The 22,603-nt window shown below is 36.7% G+C and overlaps 1 protein-coding gene across 1 annotated transcript in view; it reads right to left on the bottom strand.

The window, feature by feature from the left end:
- Positions 1 to 22,603, bottom strand: part of LOC134754284 (uncharacterized) — a 57,724-nt gene that overhangs the window by 14,879 nt on the left and 20,242 nt on the right. Inside the window, exons 4-9 of the mRNA XM_063690509.1 lie at positions 20,534 to 20,704; positions 14,155 to 14,403; positions 8,067 to 8,212; positions 7,377 to 7,523; positions 3,883 to 4,034; positions 3,274 to 3,372 (exon numbers count right to left, since the gene is read on the bottom strand). Coding sequence (XP_063546579.1) covers positions 3,274 to 3,372; positions 3,883 to 4,034; positions 7,377 to 7,523; positions 8,067 to 8,212; positions 14,155 to 14,403; positions 20,534 to 20,704 — 964 coding nt within the window. The remainder of the gene's footprint in view (positions 1 to 3,273; positions 3,373 to 3,882; positions 4,035 to 7,376; positions 7,524 to 8,066; positions 8,213 to 14,154; positions 14,404 to 20,533; positions 20,705 to 22,603) is intronic.

Here is a 22,603-nt window from a genome sequence, read left to right as displayed (position 1 = left end):
CTGCTGATAATGATCAGAATGGAACTCTTCAATGACACATAGTTCACGTTTGGCGATTTGTTCTCTTCCTTATGGACCCAGACCTAAACTTGGACCCGGACTCGGACCCGGACCCGGGTCTGAACATGGACCCCAACTCGGACCCGGACCCGGACCGAACTCTGACCCAAACTTGGACCCGGACAGCCGGACACGGACCCAGACTCTGATCCGGACCCGGAAATGCTACTAGAAAAGTGGATTAGGTGGGTGGTTGGGTTTTGAACTGCGATTCTCACAGAACAGAACTGCTATCAGAAAAGTAGGTTAGATTAGAGCTGTGACCCTTACAGAAACGAAATGCTATCAGAAAAGTAGGTTAGGTTAGGTTAGAACTGCGACCCTTACAGAAACAAAATGCTACTAGAAAAGTGGGTGGTTTTACCTCCTTTTCTACATAATTAGGCAAAAGATGCTGTCTTTTTCATTTCATTGTCTGGAATCTAAGAGTGCACCATCAACAATAAGTGAACTTTCAGCGGCATCCCCGATTGAAGTCGGTTTTTTTTTCTTAAAAATTATTAAAAACAATTTTTAAAATCGAAACCGAATTGATAACCTCCTTTTGAGATTTGGAAGTCGAAGTTAAAAAGCCAATTTAAGTACATATCTCAATTAAGCTAATTTTAGACATACCTAGGCCGTCTTGGCGTGGCACAGTATGCCACAGGAGTACTGCGGATGACTAAATAGAGGAGTGCTAAAAATAATCAAATGCACCTGTTAGCAATTGGCACGCCTGCATAGCGAAGTTTTTGATAGTTTGGTCCGCGATAACATTAGTATTTTTCTTCTGATCTTTATAAAACTTAGTAAAATATAGTAGATTGTTAACCAAGGGATAAAAGGCACCCATTTCTGTCTAGGTAGTTTGGCGCTCGATCGCTGTGTAGACTGAAATGGTACCTTTCACCCGAGTTAAACATTCTACTTCAGCGACGGAATATATATATAGACATCGATCTCCATAGAAAAATACCTTCCAAAAATGACCCCAGCCACACTGACACTGACAGCTATCCCTTCTCTATTACCAACAACATTACATACCACTTTTTTAACCGACTTCCTAATCTCAAAAGGGGGTTATCAATTCGGTTGTTTTTTTATATGTTTGTTACTCCATATCTTGACAACCGATCTGGCCTAGTGGGTAGTGATCCTGCCTGTGAAGCCGACGGTCCTGAGTTCAATCCCGGTAAGGGCATTTATTTGACTTATTTGTGATATTTGTTCCTGTTTACAGTCACGAACGCAAGTGTCGTAACACTCGTAACCGCGATGCTGCTTGAAACATCTGACACAGATGACAAAGGCCTTATTTATTATTATTGTTCCTGAGTCATGGATGTTTTCTATGTATTTAAATATTTCTTTAGTAAACCTAAATTGTGATTTATCTTGTATAGATTAAGTTTTTATTTTTATATAATACTTTAAGCTATATGTATCACCTAGTATTAGCACAATGTCAAAACTTCGGCGTAGGAAGATGTTAATAAAAAATTGGAATTGTCTCAACTGACTCCACAAGACAGGCCTAGCCTAGTGTGGAGATCATAGGTTAATAAAACAATGTATAATTTTTTGGTAAATAAACTATTTTTTTTTTGTATAAGTATTATTTTACAGGGAGGGCCAGTGATAAATGCATTTAATTATTTTTTTTATAAATAATCAATTTTTATGTTTTTAAATAAAAATTATAATTATAATTTGGGATAAAGAAATAAATTTTACGTTTTAAAAATTAAATCATCAAGATATCGTCCGTAGCGGATGCGGCACTCTTCCAGTCTTGCTTGTACATTTTCCCCTCACTAGCTCGGAAAGCCGTCTTTTATCCTTTAAAACAAGCGGGGAAAAACGCATTTTATCCACTAGTGGGGAAAGTAATTTGACCTTGAATGGAGCGTGTTTAAGTAGCTTGACAGATAACAAAACCAGACAGATAAAGAATACCAAATTTAGCTTTATTTAATGATTTTAAGTCATAAACCTCAAGATCCATAAGAAACATTTGTTTTTTTTAAATGATGTTGAATGTAATTCTGAACGCACAAGTTGAGTCGATGCAATTTCAAAACGCATCGTCAGAAATGTCAACATTGTCAACAAAAAATTTCTCACCGATTCCGACACGTAAAAATACACAACTTCCAGTATTCTGTTATAATATCGTATTATCGTAAAATAATGAGTGATTCCAGTGATGAAGATGATCTAACACCTGTGGATGTTGCACTTTCCTCGCTATAGTGAGGGAAAAAGTTTTGTGTTACACACGGGTGCAAATGTATTTTACTTCTCGTGTGTAAACACTCGCTACGCTCAGGATTCTATTTTAAACCCACTCGCTTTGCTCGTGGTTCAACTATAGAATCCTTTCGCTTGCTCGTCGTTGCAATTCCACACTCGCGGGTAAAATACAACTTTGCACCCTTGTATAACAAATAACTATTTCAAAGACTTAATAAGACTTTTGTGTTAAGAGATTTCCTGGCTCCGAAACTTCACGAATCGTATGGTTACAACAACAAGACATGGTTTCAGCAAGACGGGGCCACCTGCCATACAAGTAACGTAACCCTGGAAGGTTTGCGTGAAATGTTTCCTCAAAAATTGATATCGAGGCGAGGTGACATTGCTTGGCCTCCCAGGAGCCCTGACTTAACTTCGGCAGACTTCTTTTTGTGGGGTTACTTGAAGAGTAAAGTGTACTCCAATAATCCGACAACCACAGCAGAATTAAAGGAGAATATTCGACAAAAAATCCAATCAATATCTCCGCAACTTCTAACGAAAGTCTTTCAAAATTTACAATCAAGACTGGAAGAGTGCCGCAACCGCTACGGACGACATCTTGATGATTTAATTTTTAAAACGTAAAATTTATTTCTCTATCCCAAATTATAATTATAATTTTTATATAAAAACATAAAAATTGATTATTTATTTAAAAAAAATTAAATGCATTTATCACTGGCCCACCCTGTATATATCGTTGTCTGAGTACCCACAACCCACTACACAAGTCTTCTTGAGCTTACCGTAGGACTTAGTCAAATTGTGTAATAATGTCCCTATAATATTTATTATTTGTTTATTTTATTTATATCTCCGTCATTTCTGGACCGATTAAGTTTTATTTTATTTTATTGTAAGTATATACATACAGATTGGTCTCGTTTTTGTCAAAACGCAGTTCTGAAAGAATTAATTTAAAATACTTACAGTCTGCCTCCACCTCGGCCACAGGCTGTATGTAGTCGTCGAGACGGTACTGGGCGGCCGGCGGCGCGCCGCCAAACGGCCGCGGCGCGTTCGCGGCACCTGCGACCACAACCGGCGTAACAGTACATTTAGTATTTACATACACTTACTACCTTTTCAAGTCGGGTTAAACCGCTTATATTCGCGGACCATGACTAATAATTGAGTACGTACATCTACTTCTACACTAAACGCTATCAACCTCCGGCAGCACCCGATTTTATCTTTGTATATTAAATGAACGAAACAAACGGTATGCGGTCGTAGTCGACAAACGAAACGTTAAATTGCATTATCAATCCACATTAGTCTGCCCTTTTGTTCCCGGTGACATAACGTAAAGAGAAATCCAAACCATGATGTTGGCTTTCATTATTGTTTTCGTTGGATCAAACGGGAATATACCTACACTGACAGGAAATTTAGATGCTGTTCTCCTGTGTCTATATTAACAATTTGCCCTAGAAATCAATTTAATTAGGCAAAAAGCCTTTTTGAAAACATTGGCAGTTCTCCTTAAAGAAATTGTTGTAGGTAATACAAGACGTGAATGAAACTTGAAACACTCACCGACGCTGGACAGCAGCTGATTGATCTGTTGAAGGGATGTCTTCATCTTAATAATGAGCTGCCCTTTCTCGTTCAAAGACCGGCTGAGCGCGGCCTCTTCGCGTTCTTCTGCATCTAACTGAGCCCTTAGAAGATTTTTCTCTTCCACGTATCTACACATTGGTATATTACATTTACATTACAGTTATAACATTACAGGTATACTGAAATATAATATACCGGCTAAAGATAAATTAGGAGTAGGTAATTATAAGAATCATTGTATGCATTGTTGTTGTATTTCAGTGTGTTATTAACCCTCATTTTGTCTCATTTCGTTTTTATTTGAAAAATGCATAGTTCTAATCGTTTTAAGTAGCTCCCAAGAACTCTGACTTGCCAAAACTTTCTAGTTTTTATATTATCAGATGTCAAAGTTGACCCGGGTAAAGGTGAAGAAAATTTAAAAATAACTAGCTTTTGCCCGCGGCTACGCCCGCGTGATTTAAGAATCTATATGTCGTTTTGTCTAATGTATAGGGTGCGGGGGAGGTAGGGGAAGGAGATCTACGAAAATATGGTTTTATAACGACTTACAAAAGATGTTTTTTATGGTTCGTAGGTAGAATATAATGTATAGGTACTTGTCTTACGATTTTTTGCATTTTACTTAGAATGGAAACCTAAACTTATAAGAAGCAAACAGACAACCACCTTCTTGCAGCACCTTGAATGTATTCGATCATTACGGACGCAGGAAGTTTCCCTGACGCAGAGCGCATCACGCATCAGACAAATGTGAACGCAACCATGTATGAAACCGATATGCGTCACGACACAACACAACACAACACAACACGACACGTCAGACATGTGAACCGGGCTTTACTCCTCCCGCCCCGTCTGCCCCGCCGCGCCGCTCGCACCCGCCTAGGTACCGATTGACGATGATCGAGATGGCACCTAATACATATTTAAAAATCTATTAGGATAACGCGGGTCTGCTTCCATACCTCAAAAGCAAAAATAGAACCCTTATAGGATCACGTGTGGTTGTCAGTCCGTCTGATACATAACCGATTTGCTCCGAAACTACTGGGCCGTTTGAATTGCAATTTGGAACAAATACGAGTACTTTCAAGAATTTACATGACCACATTATTAAATTTCAAAATCGATACCATTTTCGTAATTAACGTCCCAAAAAAATCATAAAAACGACACCCATATTGATATTTAGACATTTCAACCACATTGCACCCCAACATGGAAGATGATTTTTCACGTCCGCCACGTTAGATTTTAAAATCGTTGTTGTTTTCGTAATCAGCGAAGTCAGTCAGTCAGTTTCTACTTTTATATATTTAAAAGAAAAAGATTAATTGACATAAAACTAAGCGGCCTATTTTATTTTTGTTGATACACAAGTATTGTAAATGATATGCTTAACATTTATACAAATTTTATTAATAGCCAACTTTATAAAAACAGGCTCGCGAACGGCAACAGCTGCTTAAGTGCCTAGCCCCGGCCCCCGGGGACACATCATTATGCAATAGGCCCCTGGTTTATCAATAATACATATTTATGTTGAAATAAATGCTTGTACGTTGTGATCCAAATTACTGTTTCTCCGAAACATTTAAATAGAACATTGCTACGAATCAAAGCAAGTTTACTAATAATTGAAGCTACTCGTATTTTTTTAATTAAGTAAATTACTACTTAATACTTGAAATCAACCCAAAAATATATAATGTATACATTTTTTAGTACCGTGAGTCACATAGAGATTATACTAATAGTAAAGCTACAATACAAAGCCGGACGCCGGACGGACATCTAAAAACATAGCTCCGCGGAAAATATAAAGGTAGTTATTCAAATTAAATGAAATCTCTCGCACGACAAGTCCCGGGGTGCTCGTGCTCTGTTTTCGATAACAGCCATTTGGGCATAAAACACGACCCATATACGTCGTATTTGGGATTCTGCACCTAAAACACTGCACTGCGACTCAGTGTCTGTACAAGTCGTACAACCGAAAGGCACGGACGTCCCGATTTTTTTTAACGTATATCAAGTAATTCATATATTTTATCTACACACATATCATAAACCCTCTATGATGCTTTCAAAATCCGTAAATAATATAAACTGTTTTGTTACAGCAAATTTTTTATCTGTGAAAATGATATTATTGCTAAATAATAACATCGATTTCGATAATATTATTTTATTCAAATTTAGAACATCTCTGAAAAACAAAGAAATTTGATTTGACCTCTATTCTAATATAATATCAGTCGAGATGACGTTTTATTCGAAATGAAATGTCAATTGCATACAAATTTGACAAATCTCGCTTGTTAGTTGGTATCGAACGATATGGCAATCGACCCCCACTCTAGTTTGTCTCTGAATTAAAAAGAAAACTACGGATGCGTGACATGCGTGAAAAAAGTTTTCTTTGTCACCATTTGACGTGCAGTTTATCTTTTAATTAGTTTGTAAGTAAAAAATAATTTGTTTTGTTGTTTTTAAAGTAACTAGTAAAAGTTTCGTGTAAAATGTGCGATAAAGATATTTCGGAGACGCCACCTCATATCCGCGAATTCCGCCAGAGAGCAACTATGCCCCAATGTCGGCTGTAATATGAGGTTAGTGAATATATCATAGAAAGTTTATAATATGTGTGTAGATAAAGCAGTGTATGTAACTGTACATAATTAGGCATTAAAACACTCGTGTGATTCTATTATGAAACTCACTACGTTTGTTTCATAAACCCACACTCGAGTTTTAATGCCTTTCATTATGTAGCAGTCACATAAACTACTATTACTTTTCGATTGTAAAATTTCTGTAGTGGGGGAAGTAAGTGCAGAAAAAAACACGAAAACGTCTAATTTATTTATGTATTTATTTTCAGTTACCCTGCATACCATAACAATATAATTTTAATACAAGTTTTTATAAAAAAAATCATTTTTGATTCAAGCTTTTATTGCTGACAGGCAACTACTTAATACTTATCGAGACAATTTTGTTTTATTACAGTAAGTTAGTTACTATTACTATGACCCTCCTGTGTCCATCATCAGATAAACTTGATGGTACCATAATTTTGCATGTCACCCGACTTACATATGTATGTGATGTTGCAACTCAATGGAATACCTAATGGGAAGTGCGTCTAAATAATAAAATGTAGGTTCTAAGATTTAACCCGAACATACATACAAACGTTACACGTAAACGTATGTATGTTCGAGTTAAATCTTATAATAAAATAAACGGAGGGAAAATGTTTAGGACTAAAAAGTGTGATTGCAAAAACAGATTTTAGGCCTTAAATAAGGTAAAAACAATAGTGACAGTAACCAAATTTGACACCTACAATTTCTGGGATCCCTGCTTGCGTTTCTTAAACATTTGTGAAATTAAATTCCTTGACCGCACCTTAGTACAAGCTAAGTCTTTCTTTGTAAGATTGTCCCAAAAAAAAATCTTACTGCTTAGTGATCTCCTGGCCGACGTTCTTTAGCATATCGAGCATGAGGGTTCCGTGCTTGCGGTTCTCGAGCAGCGCGTTGCGTTTCATGCTATTCAGCTGCAGCTGCATCATTAGCCGTTCCGTTTGATACGTTTGCTCCTTTAACCTGCAGATAATAACTATATTTGTTCTCAGGTCTGGTTATCACACACGTAGGTACATTAACGCATTCCGTGTTTTAAATTAAAACAATATTACAACTTTTTTGAAATATGGCAAAAATTGTAGAAGCTATGTATTTTACTTTTAGAGTAAAAAGGAACCAGAATTGGTTCGTTTTCGAAAATCCAGCACTTGCTTCTAGTACCTAAAGTCCACAACTTAATAAACTAAGGGTGAACCCAGACGAGCGTATTTTTCGTTGCAAAACCGACAACGCACAGTAAAATGAGATGTCGGTTTTGCGACACCGCGTGACCGAAAAAGGCCCCATAGACAACATGCCAATCGCTAACGCTAACGCAAAACGCAACTGTCACTGTCACACTAATATGGAAGAGTAATAGAGACACAAAGCGATTGGCGAAGCGATAGCGATTGGCACCTTGGCTAGGCCTGCTAGTTTTGTATGAAACCGAATATCAAAGAAATTATGTGACTCTTAACTCAAACACTTACGCTCGTCTGGCTTCACCCTAAGAGTACACACCTTAATAGTATCTGGTCAAACGACGACACGAGGGTTGCTTTCTGCAGACGCTTGCAGATGCCCATCACTTCTTCCAGCTCCCAGTGCACGGAGTGGTGGCTCTGAGCGTCATCGTCCTCGTACAAGTCGTCCAAGTTAGTAGCTTCCTGGAGATCATGGCAACAGTATATATTACAGTATCGACCAAAAGTATTTTGACAATGACAAAAACTTTGGTATTGTATAAAACTTATTAGTTTTTTCAACTGAATTTTTAATAAGGTAATTAATCGCTCAAAAGCTCTTTGAAACACGTAAAAAGTTTAGTTTCACTTCACTGAATGAAAATGTAAACTTGGCAACAAAAAATATCTATTTACTGGTTCAAAAATATTTTGACACGGTGTCTTTTACAATTTTATTGAGAACAGGGGCTGCGGAATTTAAATATTTTGGAAGTAATTACAGCAGAATACTTCCCTTAACATGCCAAAACATAAAGTATATCGGAACGATTTCAAGCAAGCTCTTGCGGCTGTACTTAAGAAGGGTAAGTAGCAAGCTGAAGTTTCGCGGACTTTTGGTGTATCACATCACTGCACCTGATTACTGTCTGGAATAATTAGTTCAAGGATCGAAACTGCATGACAAATAGGTAAACCTAGAAGCGGTTGTCTTCAAAAAACGACTTCTTCAACTAATATAGTACAGCAACAGTTAAAAATTAACTAAAAAAACTAAAACCTCAATGTTGATGTTTTTACTATTAAACTACGCTTATTAGAGCTAGAACTGGTCGACGGGAACACCCAAATATTCCGAAATGTTTTTCCGATTTTTATAATCTCGATTCCCGAATACGTCCGAAATACCTAAATCACGATTTTTAAAAACACGATAGAAGAAAATCACGACTGCTATTTTACAAAGTTTAAAATCTGGTTGTCATTTGACCGAAAGATTAAAGTTCCGATTTTACACTTTTCTGAAAATATTTTTTTCCGAATTCTTAAATTCCGAAAAATCATTATCCGATCGGAAATAAAATAATTCGGTATTCAGAAATTCGGTCTTTTGTAAGGTCGGAAAAATGAAATTCGTGATGTTCAAATGAAGACTCACGTTTTAGTAATTCGGTATTCAGAAATTCGGTCTTTTGTAAGGTCGGAAAAATGAAATTCGTGATATTCAAATGAAGACTCACGTTTTAGTAATCATTACGGGTGCCTGTTACGGTAGCTACTCCATATAAAACAGAACTAAGACGCGAGAGATATAAGTTCGGGTTGATAGCAATCGGACTTTTGCCTCCGTTTTTTTAATTATCTGGCATAAATACCTACCTTCTGGGCAGTTACTCGTAATATTGCTTAGGTACCAAGCGCAGACAAGTAATCGACTTTAGCGAATTGATTTATGAAAATAGCATATATATATATATATACAGGGTGTCCCACGGCGATGCCACATGGAGGGAAAGTACCTTTAATATTGTAGATGGAACATTTTACTGAAAGAAGACATTATTTTAATTTAAAAAACAATTTAAACTGCATTCATAGATTTTTTTATAATTACATGGTTGAACCGAGAATCGAACCCGCTAAAAAAAATCTCTGTAGCTTTAACATACTCAAGCTTCATCATAAGGATAATTTTTTGCTAAATTACATAGTGTCAGAAATAAAAGGAAGGCCATGAATTTTAACATTTGATGTGAAATAATCAAAAGAGTGCGGCTTTGTATTCAACAGAATGGGACTAATTTTGAGCATTTGATAAATTAAATTGATTAATTTTTAATTAAAATGTTAAAATTCATGGTCTTCCTTTTATTTCTGACACTATGTTATTTAGCAAAAATTATCCTTATGATGAAGCTTTTCGATCGGTATGATAAAGCTACAGGTAATTTTTTTATTCGTGTAGCGGGTTCGATTCCCAGTTCAATCATGTAATTATTTAAAAATCTATGAATGCAGTTTAAATTGTTTTTTAAATTAAAATAATGTCTTCTTTCAGTAAAATGTTCCATTCCATCTACAATGTTCAGGGTACTTTCCCTCCATGTAGCATAGCCGTGGGACGCCCATATATAAATATATATATAGAACGTATGCGGAGTGAAATCTGGACAAAGTTTTGAACATGTAAACAGTAAACAAAAAATTAAACTGAAATTATATCCAACTGCCAGTTTAAGGTCTATATATCTGTCAATTTTGCTGTCAATTAATCCGGTAAGTTTCATGGGCATTGGATTCTATCTCTTGAAATTGTGGTCAATCTAAGCCATCGCGAAACTGTATGAAATTTCTTCAGTACTATTTCCCTATGGCCGAAAGCGAAGATAGTGGAACGTTTTGTGGAAGCGAGTTAGAGGTAACGATATGTTTATAATATTTTTACATCCTTGTTAAATATAATAATTATATATTATTAGCATAGAAGAAAAGTAATTTCAGCGATTTTAAAAATTCACCCCTTAAAGGGGTTGAAAAGGGTTTGAAAGTTTGTATAGGGTTCAAATTTTATTTTAAGCTAGGAATTAGAAACTTCGTAAAGGGGTATATCATTAAAAGAGTAGAAAACTGATTTTAGCTTTTTTGAAAATTCATCCCCCAAGGTGATGAAAAGGGGGCTGAAAGTTTGTATGGAGATCAAAGATTTCTTTGAATGCGGGACTTGAATCTTTGTATAAAGGCATATTATTAGAATACAAGAAAAGTATTTCAGCGTTTTTAAAAATTCATCCCGTAAAGTGGTTAAAAAGGGGTAGAAAATTTGTAGGGGTCCTAATTTTATTTTAAGCTACGTACTTGAAAGGTATTTAATTAAAAGGGAAGAAAACTTATTTCAGCGTTTTTGAAAATTCATCCCCCAAGGTGGTAAAAAAGAGGTTGAAAGTTTGTATGGAGATCAAACCTTTTTTGAGTACAGGACTTCAGTCTTTGTATAAAGGCATATTATTAGAATACAAGAAAATTAATTCAATCGTTTTTAAATATTCATCCCCTAAAAGGGTTAAAAAGGGGTTGAAAGTTAGAATCCATTACAAATGCTTATTGAAACTTCTTAGAAAGGCATTGTATAATATTACAATAAACTTATTTCAACGTTCTTAATAATTCTACCCCTAAGGGTGTTAAAAAGGGGATGTAAGTTTATATGTAAGTAAGTAGTACAAGTTTTCGTTTTAGCTAGGAACATGAAACTTGGTAAAAGGGCATTATATTAAAATAGACGAAAACTGATTGTACCGTGTTTGAAAAGTTTGTATTAATAAAGTTAGCAGCGGGAGCAAAATTTTTTTTTAAATAGTGGACTTGAAAGTCTAAGTGTTGAGAGGGATTATATCGTGAACAATTTTTTTCAGTTAGGGGCTTGAAACTTCGTACTTTATGAAAGACAAATTTCATGCGCTATATAATTATTAACAAATGATTAACAGTCCCTACTGATATCTTTTGCTGCATAATGTTATATGCTCATTTAAAATATATAACCACCAACATATAAATCCACACGTAGGTACGAAGTCGCGGGCAACCACAGCTAGTATATACAACGTGTTACATCAGCCACTGAAAACCTCAGACACCCCAACTGATTTTTTTAATTCAGAATTAGTCTAGTGTGTTTATTCTCAAATCGGTGTATTATTTCCAAAAGATATTGCTGATTCTTTTATTTTCGTAATTCTGGTCGCTTAGTAACTCTACATTCGTTGATTACGTATGTGTGACGTAGTAACCGTTAGCGTATCATCGCCCACACAGATTACTGACAATTCGTAAACATTATTGCAAAGACATAGGGTTCATCGATTGTCAGTTAAGTGTGTTGCTGTTAATACAATAGAACTTTGTCATAGTAAACTTCAAGTTTGACATTCAATGGCAATAAGCGAACGCAATACTTAGTTTAAAATGACAAGGTTGTAAGACTTGTAAGTATGCTCAACATGTTCTTGGGAAGATTGTACTTAGTTAGCACACTTATCTAGGTAAATTTAATTGTCTAACTAGTTAGGCGAAAAACAACACGCAGGTTATTTTTTTAAATTTAATTAAACGTGCTTATTTACAACTTGTATACCTCGGGGTATTTGTGTTCGCTCTACTTCAACAGCTGCTCAAAATGCCTACCACCCTGACGAGAGCACAGCAACGCGCGTTTTCTTAAATTCATTTTAAGAGAGTTTAGCACTTCTGCGTTGTTTTTCACTGTTTCGAATGCAGCTGTAATTTTATTTCGAAGCTTGACGACAGTCGCTAGGCTATTTCCGTCATAGTACACCAAAGACTTCACTTGGCCCCACAAAAAAAAGTCTAGTGGTGTCAAATCAGGTGACCTGGCTGGCCACTGGATTGGACCTCCACGCCCGATCCAATGCTGTCCATACACATCATCTAAATGTCTCCTTACGTTTAGCTGAAAGTGAGCTGGAGCGCCATCGTGCTGGTAGAACATTCGTCTTACATATTGCAAGGGTACTTCGATATCGAGTAATTCAGGAAGAGTGTTCGTGATAAATTGCAGGTAACTATCGCCATTCAAACGTGGTAAAAACACTGGCCCCAGTATGTATGGTCCTATTATTCCCGCCCATACATTTAGCGAGAACCGATGTTGGAACGAGTCTTCTTCTGCTAGAAAAGGGTTTTCGTGTACCCAAGCGTGTCTATTATGTTGGTTAAACAAACCTCGCCTCGTGAATGTACATTCATCAGTCCATAAAATTTTCCTGTTCCAGTTTTCCAAGAACCACTGGCAAAATTCAACACGGGGTTCAAAATCGAGAGGGTTTAACTCTTGACATCGCCGGTAGTGATAAGGATGCTGGTGGTCGTCTTTCAAAATACACCAAATCACTAAGTGGTTACAATTAAATCGCCGACCTGCTTGTCGTGTGCTAGCCGTAGGATTATAGCGAAAGAATTCCAAACTGCCGCCTCGAAATCAGGATCGCGTTGGATATTTCTTTAGCCGCAAACATTGTGCCGTTTGAAACGGCAACCCCAAACTCCTCTTGAAAACGTCGTACTGCTAAATTGACGTTATCGTTGCAGCGTGCTAACATCCGTACCATTTCGCAGTTTTGAACTTTAGTGAATCTAAATGCCATTTCGAAAATAATCAATATCTCGAAAATACCGAAACAATGACACCGAGTCATAGAATTCTTTGACACACTTGACAACTTCGTGCAGCGCAAAAAGAATCGTGAAAAAGAACAGCCAGTATTAAAAACAGTACCTAGTATGCAACCTCTACCAATGATACAGTAGTAAAGTGTTGCGTTTGTAATTTTTAGACCGGGCACGCTAAAAATGGGAAACTCAAAAAAATACAACCTGCATTAAAATAGTGTAATCGATTCTATTCTTGATTCTGAACAAACTGTTTTAAGGTTTTGAGTGGGTTGTGTAACACGTTGTGTATATATAGTTTCCTATTTAAGCCACCACATAGAAGCCCCTCCCCATATATATATATGGGCCACTTAAAATACATTGTTGCCAACCATAGACATAGTATATACAACTAGTTATAGAGCCACCGAGCGACCGGGGGTAAGAGAAAGAATATTCATATAAAATATGGGCAGCATAGGATTTTTTTCTCTTTCACTCTTATAAATTTCGGTATTTCGCCATCGCCTCCTACCTATGATGCGACCCGGTCGGTGGTAAGGACAAAGCATGTCACTATTTTCTCTTTCCGCTTATAGGAATCGCAATAAGATTATCTTTCTCTATCAGAGTGTGTCAGGCCCTTGTTGCCAACCTTATTTTAAATGTCATCTCTGACAAATAAGTGAACTATAGCCGTTTTTTTTTCTTTTTTTTAATCCTCTAACAGAAGTGTCTCTGTCTAACAAAAAATTAAAATAGGTAGATACCGTAGGTAGAAGACCACTAGATGACATGAAAAATATTTGTTAAATTTACAATTTAATTTCAAAGTAAGTGCGTTGTTTAACACAGTCAAAAATACTCGTGGCGTCTTTATTAACAATTTTCGGCTTCGCCTCAAATACATAAATAAATACACTTCGATGTAGTGTTTACGATACTTTCGTTTGCGATATTATTAATTTTCATACCTCCTTCCGTATTAAGTTTGGGAATGAGTCAGTCAAATAGGCGACTTCTCGTCGGACTAGTTTAAGGGTCCTCTGCCGCTCCTTCATGTTGGCTTTGATTTCCTTCTCCAGCTTGTTAAACTCGTACTTGCGGTCGTCGAGGTACTCCATGGCTAGCTGCCCCATCTCGGTTGCGCCCATCAGGCACTTGCCCTGCGTGCGGCAGTCCAGCTTCAACGCTTCCAACACTACGGTGAAGTACGACGAGTCCTGACAACCAACATGAAGATAACAGACAGTTACATAACATTTAACTGTAGGTACATATCTATACTCGTAGTAGGGTGGCCGAACAGGCTTTAGGTTACTTTCCGTTCATGTCATCTCGGATATGAGTGGAATTCAAAAATTTCTGAACCCAGTTTATTTTTAATTTAGAGCAGTTCAAAGTCAAATCTGGGTTGCGAAATTTTAAACGTTTTCTAATAATTTGTTAGACCAAGTAGTAAAAATGTTACAGTGTGTTATACATTAGTTTGTCAAAGGACTGTTTTCAAACTTAGACAGAGAGAATCATACTATCTTTGTCTTACACTAGTACTAGCACCCAAAAGAAAAGGATGAGTATAGTTTTTTGTTCTTATTTACTGACAATTTGGTTTGACCAACTATATTTGTGATCTACTCATAAAGCCCCCCGGTACCCCGCATGGTATGTTTAAAAAAAAGTAAAAAGCTTTGTACTGCCGACTTTATGACGTCACAGCAACTACCCTCACCACTTTCGAGCTTGTCATCTCATATATTTGTGTTCAGGATATCATACTGAATGCACTCACACCAAATATACCCATATCCGAGACGACATGAGCGAAAATCGATTCGAGCGAAATTCAAGGGGTTGAACGTTTAAAATAACGCACTGCGTGTGCTATCCAAATCGAGGCAGACTTGTCTTGGTCTGACTCTTAACTACCCGAGTAAATACCCGCTCTCGGGTATTTACCCGGCTATATTTATTTAAAGAGTAACAAGCTGGAGAAAGAAATATATAAAATTATACCCGATATACGCGGGTATTTTAATGTTTCTTCTAAATTATGATGTGACAAATGGTTTGTGTGTTTAAATAAGAATAATTTAAGTATTTTTTTGTAATGTTACATAAAATGTATATTCGAATTAATATAGAAAAGGTTCCAATCAGGTGAAGTTCGATTTTAACATAGGCACCTATCAGACTTAGAGGATATAACCAAACGGAGACGCCTTGTCTGTAATTTTCTGTACAAACCAGTCTGCCTATTTTTGGGGGGAGTTACGTAAAAATAGCCGTGTCAGATAAACGTCAGTCCATTCATTATGTATGACCATTGGTCGCCTATTTTTGACAGAGGGGAACGCCTGTTAATGGCTACTCAGTTTGGTTATACCAATTATGAAAATCGTGTAAAATTATTCCCTGTCCTCCGATAATGTTGTAAAACGCTTTTAATATACATTAGAAAGATGAAAATAAAGACTACTAATGTATGGAATTCAAATAAAAATTGTGTAGTATTACAACTTGGGAAGCTCATAAGTCAAAATATCTGGGAGACCGAGCTGCTCGGAAACCTGTGGTCAGATGGAAAGCTTGTTTTGTTCAAAACTTCTACATTTGTTACAGATTTTGGATTGGTGCTCAATATAAAGTCGATTTCATTTTTTGTTTTATGATCTAGTGATAGCCATGTCCATTTTCTGGAACTTTTCTTCTTGAAGTATGTGTTCATCACTGCCAGCTTGTTCTCGTGCGCATATTGTATAGGTATCGTATACGTTCCGTTTGCCGTAGCCATATTTGCCCATTATTAAATTTTCATGGGGTTTAGGTTGTCCAATTTTAGCATTGAAGTCACCGATAACTAGCCTGTTTTTATCAGACAATTCTTGTGCTTTTGTTAAGTCGTTGTAGAATTTTGTGATTTCTTCTTCACTGGAGCTTTCAGTGGGAGAATATACTTTGATTAGCGATAGTGGTCCCTTCTTGAAGTTCAGTTTTAGCAAAGCCACTCTTTCTGATATTCCCACGAAGCTTGATATATTGCCTTTTAGAGATTTCTTTATTAAGAACCCACTCCATGAAGTCCCCGTGTCTCTCCAATATAACAAAATATATACTCCTTGTGTTCTTCAATGGTACATCCTAACTTTTTTACTTCTGCAAGTCCTATTACATCCCATTTTATTTCCTGAATTGCATTGTTTAGTTCTAGCATTCTTTCTTTTGTTGATAGGGTTCTCACATTAAATGTGCAAATTTTAAGGCCTTGTTCTTTACTTGTCTTTAAAATCTTGCTCTCGTTTGCGTAGATGTACTTGTTTGTATTTACATTATTATTTTTGTTATTGTTTATGTAGTACCTACTTTTGTACTATATTTTTCTGGAAATGAAATTTTCTGTTAGGTTAAGTTTCTCGGCGCATTGGTGTTTGCTGTAATGCCGTTTAACCAGAATTGTATTAAATAAATAAATTAAATAAATAAATAAATTTTACCTTGTTTTCATCCCCCACGATGACCGGTTTGTTTGAACATATATTTATATTTTTGTTTAATTTTTGACAGTTTAGTTTGGGTTCTCCGGTTATTCTGGGGTTGTTATTCTTTGATGTAGGGTGTTGGTCTGACGACCCACGGTGACCAGCCGGCTTGGGACCTGATGTAGTTGTTTGTTGATTTAGTTGCTATGCCGTTTCCTCCGGTCCGTTTGATGGCCGCTGCCTCATATGATCAGAAGAGTTTGAGTTAGATCTAGCTCTCATCAGATAAAATGCATTCGTTCTGTTATTCATTGGTGGGGTAGAGGTTTGCTGTTTTTTTTACTGTGTGTTAGTTGATGGGGAAATGGACAGTTCTATTTTTCTGCTGTCTCTTGTGTTTGTATTTTCCTGAACTATCAAATAATCATATTTTTTTTTTTATTCATGTATTTATTTAGGGACTTTTAATCTTAAGATTACGCCAGTCCCATCGTACCTTAATCTAAATTACACTCATCTACGGCATGTAGTAGTATACTGACTAATATAATTATACACAAATAAATATATCTCCTTTGCCTCTTCTGAGATTGGTGCCGCCAAGATGCTTTGAAAAGCGCCTACATCTAACCTATTAATATTTAGTGACTTTGCTCGTATTACAGGTCAAACCCGGTATATACAAAACTTTTCGATATTAATGACAGATTCCTAGAAATATGAAAAAGTTACCTTTAAAATGCTTAATTGCTTATTATATCGTATTTGACTAAAATCTAAAGAAATACTCCCGTTACGGCATTTTTTTTATTATTTATCAAAATTATATGAAAAAAACCTTAATTACAACTGCAGATTTCACTAATAGCACAATCGAATTAGGTCTAACCTCGAAATCTCTTCCAAAGTTATGAAATTTGGTATGCATGTTAATTAAAGGTCTCTTTTTCATGTCGAGGAATCGCAGCCATCTTGGAAAATATGTATGTACCATCCTGGAGAAATTTTCGTTTAAATATGGTGTAAGGCAACATTAAAACTTATTAAATTCTACACAAAAAAGAGATATCTTTGCGGAAAAATACATCTTGTTATAGAAAATAATTGCTGAATCCAGATTTAGCGCTTATAGGTCCCTTTCAGGGGATATTCTCTTAATAGGAAACTTGTAGGAATATGAATTCCACTTCTGTCTATACATTTGTACACGTTATACCCCAATATCAACATTTTACTCGACTGCGACTTAAACAGAGAGTAGGGTTATGGGTTTAAATACTGATAATCACTACACCCTGTAGCTCGGGATAGTGGACCGATTTTTTTAAATGACATATCGGTAGATTCCTCTTGCCCTTCACAACCTGTTTACACTTATTTTATTAAAGAAAAATCTATACAGCCGCCTAGAGAGGACGCCGAATATTAAATCATATTTTTACTTCTAGCGTGGGTAAATTACCGGCCTAATAAGCAATAACCCAAACAAAATGAAGTGTATATTGCGAATAATTCATATCAGGATCAGAACAATTTATATTTCTTAATCGGATATACTTCATGATAGGTAATATCGTCAGGTGAAAACCAAATATTCAACTCACTAATTAAAGACTAAAGGGGCCCACTGTTTATCAGTCCGCCGGATGATATCAGCCTGTCAGTTAGAACAAAAAGTTGACAGTTCCGAACAACTGACAGGCTGATATCGTCCGACGGACTGATAATCAGTGGGCCCCTTAACTTTCTATTTGGCCCTGAGATAGTGTCACTACAAACAGCTTAACCCGCGCTCGATTCATTCATTTTCTCAAAATAAATTTAACAAAAACCGGCCAAGTGCGAGTCGGACTCGCGCACGAAGGGTTCCGTACCATTACGGGAAAAAACAGCAAAAAAACACGTTTGTTGTATGGGAGGCCCATTTAAATATTTATATTATTCTGTTTTTAGTATTTGTTGTTATAGCGGCAACAGAAATACATCATCTGTGAAAATTTCAACTGTCTAGCTATCACGGTTCATGAGATACAGCCTGGTGACAGACAGACAGACAGACAGACAGACAGACAGACAGACAGACAGACGGACAGACGGACAGCGGAGTCTTAGTAATAGGGTCCCGTTTTTACCCTAATTAAAAAAAAAAACAATACGATATTTAAGTGTAAAAAAAATACAAAAAGATATATTATATATATCCCAGCCCAGCATACAATTACTGGGGATCGAACCAGGGACCTACCTACCTACCTACCTCTCAAACTGCGCTATGATAGCTCTAGGCCTCAAATGCACGAGCGCTTTTTCAACGCGCGTTAAAAAAGTGCTTGAATTCGTCAAAAAAAATCTATTTAATCAAGGAATCTGGTCATAAAATTTCACAAGAACCGGTTGAGAATTGCGACCTGTAGAGAAGAACATCCGGACATACGAAAGCAAAATGCCCGAATCAAAACGTAGTTTACGTACGTACGTTAGACGTACTTTTGTGTGTCGTTGTTGTTCTAAAAAGTGCGCAGAAAGTGATAAGTTTCTGCTCTAGTGCAGAAAAATGGTGTACTCCTCTGCGTCCCCGTCCCACGAGCAGGGTAGAAACAAAATGGAAAAATAGTGTCTTTATTTCCCCGCCTGTAACAATTAGTAATTATTTTAATTTTTCTACTCTCGCATTGAATCTTTTTTTTTTCAAAAATGATGTTAGCAAATTGTATTTGCTCGATTTCATAAGGCGGGAACCAAAAGGAATACACTTGCGTAAATGAGCAAAGGCATAATCTTATACAGCTACAGTTATGCATAATGTTCACATTTTTGGTCTGATTTTGATTATTTTGATATCATTGCTTGAGACATCAGCTTTAATTTTGTAGTACATTGCTTTAACGTCCGACTTTTGGTTTTGTTGAAAAACCCAAATAATCGAAAAAAAATCATCATTTTTATTTATTTTAAAATTTCTCAAACTATTGTATATTTTGGTACATATTGTATTAGTGAAATATATAATATTTTATTGGCTTTCGTTCAATGCCCCACACGTGTATGCGCAATGCATAGTTTGGGTGCAAAATGCAATATTCGCAACGAGACGGGAGTCATTTTGATGACGTCATTCCGCTGAAGTAGATGGTGGGCGCCGCTGTCTCCCGGCAGTTTTGGAGACCCAGTACCATGCCCAACAACATACTAAAATTTGGTACCGGTTTCCGGATCTGAACTATCTCTTCGACCGTTTCCCATAAGGCATAGTACTATACAGACCTCTCGTCTAGCCGCGCCTGAGACGTGATACTTCCCAGCCTAATACAAAGAACGTAATATCAATATTACATAGCATGTTTGAGAAAAGTTATTTAGCACTATATATATTCATGAAAATAAAACAAAATAAGTATAAGATAAAACTTGCTTATTTTTTCATTAATTAAAATGTTATTTAATATTTAAATTCTGTAAAAAATACTTCTATTATGTTGGCTAAATGAGTAGGATGCCATTGACTATTGGGAGTTTTAGAACAAAAACATAAAAAAATTAAAAAGTAAGAGGCAATCCCGCTGATGTTCATACTATAATGAACATAGTTTATTAGGGAGATGGGACATAGAATTAGTTCTCACTGTGTTCGAGCGCCAAACTACCTCTACAAATGTGGATGCCTTTCAACCCTTGGTTAACAATCTACTATTTGCAATTGGTTAGTTTTCGTTGTCACCTGGCGATATATGTACCTATTATTGCGTTTTGCCAAATTTCAGCAGATACCGGGAATTACAGATTTTAATCAAATAAACTTAGTAATGATATGGAGCAAATACACACACGGAGTAAAACTACAAGTAAAAGCGCGTAACATTTTCAACGTACTTACCTTTTTAAGAATATCTAGGATTTTCTTGTACATGACTTTGATTGCGAGAGCTGCGTTCTTTTTAATGTTGGCGCGTTGTACATAATTGGCCACTGCTTGCTCTTTTATCTCCGCGGGTAGCTTCCCGCCAACTTCATACAACAGCCGATCACGTAATTCCGCTGACTGGAGCTATACAAATATTTAAAGAGCTTGAAAAGACATACCTATTGTGGCCAAAGAGAATTGATTATAATAGAGAGCTTAATTCTAAAGCGAGGTTTAGACTAGCAAGAACTTGCATGCAATTTTCATTGCATTGCGGAATCTGATCAAACTTAAGAATGCAATTTACCTTAATAGAATAGAATATAGAATATATTTTATTTGTAGTAATTGTACATCGTCATATTCAAAAATTATTTACAATTATGAGAACAATATTATACAATTATAAAATTAATAATACATTTAAAAGGCATATGCAAGTCAATACGTTTCTATTAAGCCATCTAGTAATAGTCGGCATCGGCAATCTAACATAAATTGCATGCAAGTTCTTGCTAGTCTACACCTCGCTTAAGAAAATAACGTGTTTAGTTTGACATCCAAAACAGATGGCGCTGTACTACGCCATGTTTTGCGGTTACTGAATTGTCAAACATCAACTTTTGACAATCAAAGTTACCGCAAAATGTATGGAGCTATACAGCGCCATCTCGTTAACCTGCCAAATTCGAAGCACGAAATTGTCCTTGTCTTAGATTTTACGCATCTTACTTAATCAATGTATAATGTATCTTTGTTGTGGCTTTCCATCAGAGAAGGGTCCTTATGCTTCATATGCAATAAGGACCTTTCTATCAGAATTTCAGATAAAAAGGACCTTATTGCACTTGAAGCATAAGGACTTGTGTGATGGAGAGCCACATATTTAGATTACAACTTGCGATGCTTGTAGCGTGTACAGTGTAAGTTTACTGAGGAACAACTCGTCAGTAAGGCTCGGGTATCGATTAACGCCCTTATTCATGAACGTCTACTAAAGTTGACAAGCTGCTAATAATCGTTTGTCCCTTTCCGACGTATTGGTGTGATGGAAAGGGACAAACTATTATTAGCGGCTTGTTAACTTTAGTAAACGTTTATGAACAACAATGCGAATGAAATACCCGCCACCGCCGCAATAAATACGATCGCTCAACCAATTTCGCATGATATAATTATATGCCATCAGAACATCCGCGCTTTAGACAATAAAACGCAACGACTTGAACTTCTGCTTCAAAATGACTTGGCGTGTGATGTCCTAGGAATTACAGAACATTGGTTGACCGAGAGTAAATTGAAGTGCATTAATATTGACGGTTTCAAGTTAATATCTAGTTTTTGCCGAGCGGATAACGAGCACGGAGGCTCATGCATATATGTACGCGAAAATATATTAGCTATTGAAAATCATGACTTAACCGCTGTATCCGAGAAACGCTATTGTGAAATTTCCGCAATAGATCTCTTAGATTTAAATTTAACTGTGGTATGTTTATACAGATCTAATTGTAAAGTCAGTAACAATGAATTCCTGTGGTATTTGGAACGCTTGCTTGACAAAATATCCGATCTCGACCGGGATTGCATTATAGTAGGAGACACTAATATTGATGACATGCATAATTCTGGACTGGCAATGAAAAGGTTAACGGACCTTCTTAGCTCCCACGACTTTAAAAACGAAGTGAATTTCCCTACGAGAATCACAAGCGCGACCGCCACAAATCTAGACCACGTATACTGGAATGGAACGCGCGGCGCGCTGCGCACGGCACCCGTGACCACGCTGCTCAGCGACCACCTCGCCGTGCGCGCCGCGCTGCGCCGCCCGCCGCCGCCGCCGCCGCCGCCGACGCGGCCGCGCCACGGTCGCATATACTCGCCGGGCAACTACGCTAACTTTACCTCCGCCATACAAAGCGTGGACTGGAGAGCGATCACACAACGGAACGAAACGTCGACCCAAAACTTGATCATGTCCATAATAAACATAATTAAAAATAAATTCGAGCTATGTTTTCCCATTGTTTTGATTAATAA

The sequence above is a fragment of the Cydia strobilella genome, chromosome Z (genome assembly GCF_947568885.1).
Source record: "Cydia strobilella chromosome Z, ilCydStro3.1, whole genome shotgun sequence".
Lineage (NCBI taxonomy): Eukaryota > Metazoa > Arthropoda > Insecta > Lepidoptera > Tortricidae > Cydia > Cydia strobilella.
This window is presented reverse-complemented; position numbering and strand designations above follow the sequence as displayed.